Source organism: Fomitiporia mediterranea, assembly GCF_000271605.1.
Source record: "Fomitiporia mediterranea MF3/22 unplaced genomic scaffold FOMMEscaffold_12, whole genome shotgun sequence".
Classification (NCBI taxonomy): Eukaryota; Fungi; Basidiomycota; class Agaricomycetes; order Hymenochaetales; family Hymenochaetaceae; genus Fomitiporia; species Fomitiporia mediterranea.
Genome location: NW_006760397.1, coordinates 188,424 through 199,668, shown reverse-complemented (window position 1 = coordinate 199,668; position 11,245 = coordinate 188,424). Strand labels below are relative to the sequence as shown.

Here is an 11,245-nt window from a genome sequence, read left to right as displayed (position 1 = left end):
ACTAGTACTAGTCCTCTCAAGTATAGAGCTTTAGAGTATTGGCTCTGGCTCTTCCTAGCTTAATAGTCCTTTGTCTTTGTATAAAGCATTCCTAGCTAGCTATGTAGTAAGTAAGTATAATATTTTCCTTTTATCTCTTCAGGTTTTCTCCTAGTCTTTTCCTTTATACTTCTTGCTCTGGACACTATACTCTTTCCAGATCCCCTCTCTATACAAGCATTCTAAATGACTTGTCTTTGGTTAAGGTTATCAAGTAATACTGTGTTAGAGTATGTGTTTAACCTTGGAGAGATAAAGACCTTGTCCTCAGGTTTTGTTACCTTTTCCTAACTGACTTGGTACCTACTCCTTCCTGTCCCCTCTCTCTGTTAATGGATTGATCACCCATTAGTAATGATTAGAGGTTAATAATGCTGAGCTAGAGTTCTTACTAAGCAGGACAACAAAGGTAGTCTAGTTGATCTGGCCAATCTCTAGACTTGTGACCAATAGGGTTTTGTATATAAACTACTCAGTCCCAAGTCTTGAGTTAAGCTTTTCCAAACTTAGTTACTGTATTTTACAATTCCTAACAATTAGCTTATGATACAACTTTATTAAATGTTATGTTGAGGAATAACTTATTAATATTAAGTATGTTTAAATGGACAATCAAAGGGTAGACATCCTAACTAAATCATTACATGTTCTGAAAATCAAACACTTTACAGACTTAATAGGTCTTGTAAATGTTTGAAGGGGACTGTTAACATGTAAAAAAATAATAATATGTATATAAACAGAACAGACATGGAACTATGAGACATGTATTAAATACACAATAAGTATTGAATATCAGATAATAATACTTTAGATATCTAAGACACACAAACAGACAAATAATATAAAACAAATGACTTATTAACAAAATACATATTATTATTAGGGTCTACACCCTCATTACTTGTGTGATAACCTAAGAATATACATTCTAACAAGCTGTTTAGTCTTTCTAAGTGTATTAATCATTTTCTTAATATTACTTTAATAGTACTGTAGAAACAAAGTTATCCTATAACACAGTTTATTTAAAAATCATTACTTAAAAGACTTTACCTTTATTAGTAGTCAGAGAGTATTATTTCTTTCTAAGTATAGTAACTTTATATAAGACTTAGAATTAACATTTAACATAACACTATACTTTAATCTAAACAATCCTTTACTTGATATACTTATATATAATAGTTTAAAGAATAAAAGTTATTTAATAACTAGAAAAAAGTTACTAACACAAGTAACTATATAATTAAGAATATTTTTACACATTATACATTATTATATACTATATACAAGCTAAGAGTCTTTTAGCTCAACAGTGTTAGGTTTAACTATAATAGTAAGTTTAAGTAATAGAGTAGTAAGTTATTATAATCACTTATAGTACTTAGTACTATATATATTAAACTTGTTTAATATAAACTAACAATATTATAACTATTAAGAGATTATTAAGAACTATTTAGTAAGAAATACTTTTCTCTACTTCTTATTAAATATATATTAACTTAATTAAGTTTATTTGAACAGAGTCTTTGTTTGGTAAAAGTAACTAGTTTGTATATTACTAAAGTGTTATTTAGCAATTAAAAGAATTTACTTTTAGAAATAAATTACTGTATTTGTATATTGTTCTCCTTTTCTCTTAACAACTGTAAATTATTCTCTGTCCTGCTACCTAACATTTAACTCACTATTAGTAATTTATTTATTAACTTAATAAAAACTCTTCCTCTCCTCTATCTCTACCTCCTTTCTACTCTCTATTTTGCTTGCCTGTTTAACATTTTACTAAGACTCTGATTTATTTTTGTACTCTAACTATTCTGCTTACTAAATTTGGTTTAGTACACAACTCTTATACTAAAATATATAAGTGAATTTCATATTATACACTTGTATTTTCATATTGTGTTAATTCTGAGATCAGTCTTCTCTATTACTAAAGGCATTTTCCCTCTTGTATTTTACTTCTGTTTGAAATTCTATTTTGTAGAACTCTCACCCTTGTAATTTGGTATCACACAAAACAACAGAGTGTGAAACTGGAAAAGGATATCAGAAGAACTTTGCCTTCAACATTATACTCAGGGAATTCTGTTGCTAAAACTAATGAGGAACATTGATAGAAAGGATATGCTTGCAAGGACTAGAGATTGTAGTTACATAATGTTTGGTGGACAAGCTAGCGGGTCGAACTTCGAACATTAGATTCACGAGAGCCGAGAAAATCGGCACGAGCTTGGTGGCCGTCTTCATTTTTGAAGGAAAGAAGCATATTAAGATTTAGAACTTCAAAACGGACAAGGCAAACGACGGCCGAATTTCGGATTACTATCCGGGAATCCATTTTATCGTATTTTCCAGTCTCGTCATCATCATCTGTCTGCACTAAATTTGTAAGATTTGCGCATTTCCCCAGACTGCACAGGTTCACATCCGTGTTAAATCACGATCCATGATGAGATGCGGGGCAAGAGCGCATCTAGGGACGGTATGGACATGGACCGGGCGGCCCGTTCGTTAATAAATGCACGATGCCAGCGCTAAATAGCGGCTCCGGCATCGAACATGTTCGTGAGTTGTAGCATGCAGAGTTACGAGAACATATATATACCAGCGCTGATGTTCTGGCTGGTCTTCTCCTTCGTGGGAGTGTCCTCTCTCTCCACATCCTCAATCGCAACCAGTAGCCCATTGCAATCGTGAGCTGACTTTGGGTGCTGTATTATGGCTGTCAGCGACGTTTTTCGGAACAGCCGAGTGTACTGTACGTCGTGTTATCGTTCGCCGTGCCCGCACACTTACCACTCACGTTTTCGCTCAGTTTTGGCGTTCATCGCGTTCTGGGGAATCGTACTCTTTGGTTACGATACGTGAGTTCTTTACCTCCCTGTCAACATATGCAGTGTGCTGAACATGTTGATTGCAGCGGTGTAGCAGGAAGTGTCATCGCACAAGACTACTTTAAGCAACATTTCCTGTCCAACCCAGATGGGTCTATCGACCCCAAACAGGTCACTGCACTCACCTCCAACGTCGTTTCCGTTCTCCAAGCTGGTGCTTTCTTTGGAGCTCTGGGGAGTGCCCCCATCTCAGGTCAATCTTCAGATCGCTTCATCATTATTGAATTTCAGTATTCTTAACGCGCGCGTAATCTACTAGCTCGCTTCGGACGCAAGTACACCCTGCTAGGCTTCTCGCTCATCTTCATTGTTGGTGCGATCCTCCAGACAATTGCGGGAGTCAATGGACGAGGTATTTCGTACATCTATGCTGGACGTGTTATTGCTGGGCTGGGTGTTGGAGCTATTTCCGCTGTCGCACCTGCTTATGTGTCGGAATGCTCGCCAAAAGACGTTCGAGGTCGTATTACTGGGCTCTTCCAGATCATGGTTGCGATAGGAGTCATGCTCAGCTATTTCATTAACTGTGAGTTGTCTCTTTGGGTGCCCTTTTAACGGTTATTCTCACATGTATATGTTAATGTTTTCTCAGTCGGAATTAGCCAACACAACCCCGTTGGTGCGAAAGTCTGGCAAATCCCGTTCGGCTTCCAACTCGTCCCCGGAGGGATCATGTGTATCGGTCTTCTCTTCGTGAAAGAATCTCCGCGTTGGCTCGCTTCACGCGGTCGCATGCAAGAAGCATTAGCAAATCTCTCATATTTGCGTAAGTTACCGGCAGACAACGAGGAAGTGATGTTCGAGATGGCTGAGATTGAAGCCTCTATTGAGGAGGAGCAAGAGGCACGTAGAGATCTAGGGTGGAAAGAAGCGTTCCTGGGCAAAGGGAACTTTGTTCGTTTCGTAATTGCCTTTGTTATCTTCTTGTTGCAGCAGTGGGCGGGACAGAACTCGGTTGGATATTATGCACCGCAGATATTCGCTGCCGTACGTTCTTAATAACTTCATTACTTTCCTCCGTTGACTTAATTTTTTTAACCCGACTCAGATTGGCTACGAAGGCGCATCGCAATCATTACTCGCATCAGGGATATACGGTATCGTCAAGGTCCTTGCCACTGCTCTCTTCGTCTTCTTCCTCGTCGAATCGCTTGGCCGAAAGCTCTCCCTTGCCATCTCTGCGTTTGGGATGGGCACGCTGTTCTTCATCATTGGCGCTATTCTCAAGACACATCCTCCTGGTACCCTTCCTGCAGGCGCCGCGCCCCCACCAGCATCGAAGGCCATGGCTGCAATGTTATACATTTATGTTGCGTTCTACAGTATGGGCTGGGGACCTCTACCATGGGTAAGCACTTCATCTGTCTGATCTTTCATCTGCAAATAAAAGCAACGGCATCGACTAAACTCAACTTAACGTAGGTCTACGTCTCCGACATCTTCCCAACGCGCACGCGACACTACGGCCTTGCGTGCGCCTCAGCCTCTCAATGGCTCTGGAACTTCGTCGTCACATACACCACTCCTCACATCATCGCTAACATCGGCTACAAAATCTTCCTCATGTTCGCTACTGTCAACATCGGTGCTATGTTCACGTTCTCCCTCCTCATCCCCGAGACGAAAGGTCGCAGTCTTGAAGAGATGGATGTCATCTTCGGCTCGATTAGTGCGGAGGAACATGCGAAGCGCGTAAGGGACCAGGAACGTGTGATTGAGCATGAGTTGCATGAGACGAGGAGTCTGTCGAGTGTTGAGATGAGGGGGAAGGAAAAGGCTTGATGTATGGTTTGTTCATTACTTTCCTCTGCTGCAATTTGGTTACCTTCGTGTAGTGTATCTTGTACTGTTTCACGTAACGCCGTCTATTCTTTTCCGCTTCGAATCCCTTTCATTTTAATGTGCTTTCGTTGCCTGATCAGCAAGGACAAGCGCATACACGCCATTACTACCCAAATCATTTTGAGATGAAGGATGAGCAAATACACTGAGAAAAGACAAGTAAGAAAATCATTAATATGCACAAGCAGGAGCAGGAAACTTCGCGCAAAGGTCCATATTTAGAAGAGAACTGGTGCTCTGCATCGTAATACAAGTCCGCACCACACAATACATTGCTCCATGAGCAACCCACATACATTCGCATAACACGGATTACGAATGGTGATACATCAAATAGTTCTATTCCGATTTCGTCGCTTTCTTCACAGGCAACCATTTGATAGAGTGTCTCCTATATACTGGCCAAGGTGGCACAACAGCCTTAATTCGTCACAAAAAACATGCATCAATTGTCACCTTCTAATTGGTAAGGAACGCCGCGAAACACTCACGAGAATGAGAAGCACCGTGCCCAAGCCTAACGTTCCAAAAGTTACGCGTAGCGATTGTGCCACAAAGCCTAGTATAAATGCAAGCGCCTACAATAACAAGAATCACGAGAACACTACGTAAGCAAACATAGTAAAACTTGGGAAAAGATGAGAAACGACTGACAGTGCTGCCAATGAGTACATTTCGGACTATCGAGTCGGTGAGTTTCTGTCCTTCGAAATCCTACAAAGACATTATGAAGGCTATAGTCAACCCGGTATGAGCATAGAACAGTATGATATTTACTATCTTTCCTTCCAGAGCTTCTTGTAGGAAGGAGGACATTTTGTCGCGCGATAAAATGTTATGGGCGGGCGATAGTCTGTTGAAAGTGATGAAGCGCGCGACACGTCGGGGCTCGATGCAGGGTGGCGCACGTGACTGGACTCACCGTGCAACGGTCCTAAGAAACTTTAATATTACCTATTTGGCATGAAGTCTCAAATCAAAGACATATAGCTTACAATAGATTTACTTTGTCCCTTTTTTTCTTAATTATTTATATGTTAAATAAATAGGTCAAATTTATTTAAATTAGCAATGATTTTTTTTACATGGTTAAATATTGGCGTGGAAATCTGGCACATGACTTTCGGTTCGAGTCTGGTCACTCTGGTGCTCTCTGCTCACTTTCGAGGACTATGCATGTTGACTCTGCTGCACAAAATGATGACCTCCAAGCAAGGAAGCGGCAACGCCCCTGACGAAGTAGGCGAGGATACGAGAGTTTCACTGTCGTACATGCCTCTTGGTCACGATTCCAGCCCACTGTTGCACATTCCTCATGATTGCATGAAGCTCTACTCACTCAAGCCACGCAAGTGGCTTCTCTATGTAGCGACCAATATATGTGGTATCGATGGGAGACTTCGTCTCCTTGATAGGGGTGAAGATCTTACTGGAGAGGAAATGGAAAAGAATGTCAACCCCGGAGATCATTATGTGTTTTGTTTTGACGGAGAAGCAAACTTCCTGGATTGGCGCATGAGGGGCACTCACTGTGATAAAGACTCCTATTCCTCTATTCTGTCCTGTGCTGTACCGGAGCAACTGAAGGATTATTATGGCGGTTGCCCGTTTATCCAGGAGCCGCCAGACGAATGCAATGTGTGCTACATGATACCGTTTGAAAAGGGTGACGATGTGAGCATTATAACAGTGAAGTATAAATGATTTTTACTTTTTACTTTCAGTATCTTCACAGGCTACTAGCAAGCCGTGGTGATCCCAACAATACTATGACTATCAATGACTTTCAGAATCAGATAATAGCGAGTGCGCTGGTTCATCGCGCCTTTAACAGGAAGAACGATGCATTCCTTAAAGTGAGCAGAGTACTATGTGCATTGCGACAATATTGAACAGTATGTCCATAGACTCCGAACAGGTTCCTCAAGACCAGCGAGGTGCCAGGTGGAGAGAATGATCCCCCAGACATTTATTGTGTCACAGTCCATTGCTTCCTAGAGAGTGATAAGAGACGAGCCAACCTACATCACGGAGCCCGTTCTCACATGACAGGGAGTTCTGGTTTGGAGCATCCTCCCGCGGGACAACGGAGAACTGTTTCGGAGTACCTACCTAAAGACGTCTTGCTCGATGTCACTTATGCCTACACTGTGCTTTATCGCTTCCGCAGTACAGACGCGAAGGAGATGCTCAAAAAGTATGCTGAGGACCGCTATCCCGTCGACATTGCCAAGGAAAGGCGAATTCGACGATTGAGAAGAGACAAGGAGCAGCCTGAAAAGGACCAAAGACAAATCGCTTTCTGGGACTGGGTTGATGTAATGCAAATGAAGATACATGGCATTCGACCCGAGGACATTCAAGGGGAGGAAGAACGACGCAAGAGAGAGGCGGACGAGTTAGATGCACAGAGAATTGCTCGATGGCAGAAGGGTGTTGATGAGAGTTATTGTGGCGAACACGACGTCAATGATGGACGTTCTGAGATGGACGAAGGAGAAGTGATACTGCACGCATACGCCAGAGATGACGAGGATCCCGTCAGTATTGAGGTGGCTCTCAGTAGACAACCGCCATCATATTCTATTTGACCAGCCGAAACATACTCTAATAGTATAGTCCGATAATTTTTAGCCATAGTAGTTTAGTTGTTCTTTACTTCAAAAGAACATACTTTCAGATACAGTAGAATATGTCATTATGGATAATTCTGGGAAGAGTCATTTGTCAATTCACTAAGAGATTTATGCATTATGGCATTTTATTTTGGCAGGAAATGTTCAGTTGGTTTGAATAAAAGGCAAAAACATTATTGGATTTATTTATGACCACATTGTGAATCATTTCTGAAGTCCGCGATATTAGGCGTACTTAACATAAGTACAGATATAATCAAATAAATTAGGCGAGGCGAGGAAAACTATAACGTGACTTTAGAGCATGTCGTTGTGGCTCAGCATTTCAACTTGAACTACTCACTCGCAGTTTACTGTCAGGAACCATGAGTGTCGACTCCGCTGCCCCTCAAACAAGTACCAGCATTCCAGGCGACGCAGGCGAGGATAAAAGAGTTTCACTGTCGTACATGTCGCTTGGTCACGATCCCAGCCCACTGTTGCACATTTCTCATGACTGCATGCAGCTCTACTCACTCAAGCCGCGCAAGTGGCTTCTCTATGTATCGACTCATATATGCGGTATTGATGGGAGACTTCGTCTTCTTAATAGCGGCGAGGATCTTACCGGAGAGGAAATGGAAGAGGATGTCATCCCGGGAGACCATTATGTTTTTTGTTTTGACGGAGAAGCAAATTTCCTGGATTGGTATCTGAGGGGCTCTCGCAACGATCGCAAGTCCTCTACCTCTACCCGGTCTCGTGTTATACCAGAAGATCTAAAGGAATTCTACGGTGGTTGCCCGTTTACCCAGGAGCCGCCGGACCAATGTGATGTGTGCCACCTGATACCGTTTGCAAAGGGCGACGACGTGAGCTTCATAACAGTGAATTAAAACTGATGCTTACTTTTTTATGTTCCAGTATCTTCACAGACTACTAGCAAGCCGTGGTGATCCCAACAATACCATGACTATCAATGACTATCAGAATCAGATAGTGACGGATGTACGACTTCATCGCGCTTTTGACAGGAAGAACAATGCTTTCCTTAAGGTGAGTAATGTGCTATGTATTCTGTGATAACACTAAATAATATGTTCGTAGACACCGAACAGGTTCCTCAAGACCAGCGAGGTGCCAGGTGGAGAAAATGATCCCCCAGACATTTATTGTGTCACTATCCATTGCTTGCTAGAGAGTGAGAAAAGGCGTGCTAACCTACATCACGGTGCCCGTTCTCACATGAAAGAGGGTTCTGGTTTGGAACATCCTCCCACAGGACGACGGAGAACTGTTGCGGAGTACCTACCTAAAGACATCTTACTTGACATCACCTATGCCTACGCCGTGCTTTATCGCTTCTGTAGTACAAGTGCGAAGGAGATGCTGGAAAAAACCGCCGAAAAGAAGCACTATCCGGATGGTATTATCAAAAGGGGTGAAGATAGAGAAGGAAATGCAGAAAAAGAAGAGCTAAAACGCAAACGCAAGGCAGAATCTGAGAAACGTAGCGAAAGGAATGCTCATCGGTCGAGAACTGGTGATGATAACCGTGACCGAGCTAACGAGGATGAAAGAGAATTCGATTTCTGGGACTGGGTTCTTGCAATGCAGATGAAAATTCATGGCGTTCGGCCTGAGGACATTAAAGCAGAGGAAGAGCGACGTGAAAAGGAAATGGTGGAACTAAATGCACAGAGAATTACTGGATGGCAGCAGACCGTCGACGAGAGTCGTTGTGACAAACACGACGACAATATTGGATGTTCTGTGCGAAGCAAGGAAGACATGGTATTGGACACCCGTGATGTTGATGACGAGAAGCCGGTCAGTATTGAAGAGGCTCTCAGTAGAAGTCCGCCGCCATTTTCTGTTCTGTCAGCGATAACGTACCCCAGTAGTACAGTCTGGTAATTACAGTAGCAGCGGTTTCGGATCTGTATAATAGTAACAAACAGAGAACAGAATTTGCTTTACAGAGTGCCAATCGTTCTACCTCTCGACCACAACGCAGATACTCCTAACTTGCTTATAGAATCTCCGCTTGGTTGAAGATTCCATTAATAATTGTTTTTATTAATTCCTCATTTATCCCCTTGCTGTCAACCAAGACGGTACCAATTGTAGAATATACACCTTTATAAATACTCCGTACAAAGCAGTTACAAATCAGATAGTACTGACTGTCGCATGTATTGTGAGCACATATAGTTCGAGTACACAAATCGATGCAGTTATACATCTAAGGAATAGGAGCGGTTAGAAAATTAATGTCAATATTAGCCCTTCCATGTTCATCCAAAATCAATGCCTTCAAACTAGAGTTTAAAATGAGATAAAGGGCTTTATGGAGAACAAGAGAGCACCGCTTGCCGTTCTCAAAGTTCCAGAGCTGGTTCCTTCCATCAGTAGCACTCCACAGGTGAATTACCGTTCCAGGCTATAGTAGCACAATCCCCATTGCCCGACATCAATAATTAGCCGATATCACATCCAACAAAATGACTCACCGTTGGGTTACCATGGTCGGAAAGATCGAAGTTGAATCCAGTTCCAGGGAAGAACACACGCCAAAAGTTCTGATCTTTACCGTCGCGCCGGATAGCCCAGCGCGTCGGATAGCCCAGCGCGTCGGATAGCCCAGCGCGTCGGATAGCCCAGCGCGTCGGATAGCCCAGCGCGTCGGATAGCCCAGCGCGTCGGATAGCCCAGCGCGTCGGATAGCCCAGCGCGTCGGATAGCCCAGCGCGTCGGAGACGAGCTCGCAATGATGCGCGTATAATCGTTAGGTGCATCTTCAATGGCTAGATAGAGGTTGGAAGCCTGGCAGAAAATCGTCTGGTTGTCATCTGAGTCGGGCTCGCTGACAGTCCACTGGAAATAAATAGTCAGAACGTTGGTCTAGTGAATGGGAGGGAGATGAGGCGGACCTGCTGATTAGCCTGACCGTGAACAGTGAAGCCAATAATAGTGCGGTTGTCGCCACCAGAGAGGTCGAGCGCAGTACCTCCCTTTGCGTTGACGATCTTGTACGTTCCTGGAGCAATACCCTGAGTCATGTCGTAAGTGATTCTAGAGAGTAGACTGGAGTCTGAGGGGTATGGATGCAAATGAGACCCGTTTTATATGCTTGAAGATGCCATTATGCCGAGCACGAGGCTTTGGCACAGACGTTTAGCGTTCCACACGGCGCAGAATATTCCGACTGCAAAGGTTGAGACCCTCAATCTCGAATACGTCTCCTTCACGTCATTCTCCACAGTTTTACGTTAATGCATATAATGAAGGGTATCACACGAGATTTATAGGAGATGAGTGGATCTGTATGCGAGACATTTCTTGGCCTGAGCATTAGTACGGGCATTTGTGATGTATAGGATGTGCCTTACCAGTGCTTTGAGTAATATTTACCGTCCACTTTGGTTCTAGACTGCGGTGTGGAGCACTGAAATGCTCCTAGTTAATTAATAATCAGATGCCTCCATCGATCAAGCTCTAACCAAAAGCCGAAGGTTGTAATCCTTATGTATCGATTGTTAGACTTACTTGATACTCACGGTTTCACAAAGGGATAAGCTACGTTGTCAGCTCCACTGACTCATTTGAGAATCCAAGAGGAGATGTGGGCGGAGAACATCATGAAGAGAGAGACAGATCTGGCTGGTCGGCAGCTGAAAGAAACGAGGAACCTTGAGGGGTCACCCTAGTGACGTCATCAACTAGACACCATTTCAAAGAACTCGATTTCTACACGGCAGACTAATGTTCGTAAGAGCTTTAGATTCGCCTCACTACTAGAGGACAAGATACCGCACCATACTTTTGACTAACGAAGCAAGA

General features: G+C 42.9%; 3 protein-coding genes across 3 annotated transcripts; 2 read left to right on the top strand and 1 right to left on the bottom strand.

The window, feature by feature from the left end:
• Positions 1–2,629: 2,629 nt before the first annotated feature.
• Positions 2,630–5,501, top strand: FOMMEDRAFT_128074 (sugar transporter). Its single transcript, XM_007270172.1, has 9 exons — positions 2,630–2,809; positions 2,867–2,915; positions 2,972–3,138; positions 3,205–3,471; positions 3,538–3,932; positions 3,994–4,293; positions 4,368–5,207; positions 5,279–5,365; positions 5,442–5,501. Exons 1-7 carry the CDS (start codon positions 2,770–2,772, stop codon positions 4,725–4,727), a joined length of 1,578 nt encoding a protein of 525 aa, XP_007270234.1. The 5' UTR covers positions 2,630–2,769; the 3' UTR covers positions 4,728–5,207; positions 5,279–5,365; positions 5,442–5,501.
• Positions 5,502–6,785: 1,284 nt separating this feature from the next.
• On the top strand, positions 6,786–9,096 carry FOMMEDRAFT_148664 (uncharacterized protein; the record flags this gene model as incomplete). The annotated part of the gene is made up of 4 exons (XM_007270171.1): positions 6,786–7,327; positions 7,930–8,274; positions 8,327–8,458; positions 8,510–9,096. Coding segments are annotated over exons 1-4 (1,557 nt in total), but the record flags the coding sequence as incomplete, so codon positions are not given.
• Positions 9,097–9,662: 566 nt separating this feature from the next.
• On the bottom strand, positions 9,663–10,456 carry FOMMEDRAFT_128071 (ricin B-like lectin; the record flags this gene model as incomplete). Its single annotated transcript, XM_007270170.1, has 5 exons — positions 9,663–9,723; positions 9,779–9,845; positions 9,916–10,018; positions 10,155–10,279; positions 10,336–10,456. Coding segments are annotated over 5 exons (421 nt in total), but the record flags the coding sequence as incomplete, so codon positions are not given.
• Positions 10,457–11,245: the final 789 nt, after the last annotated feature.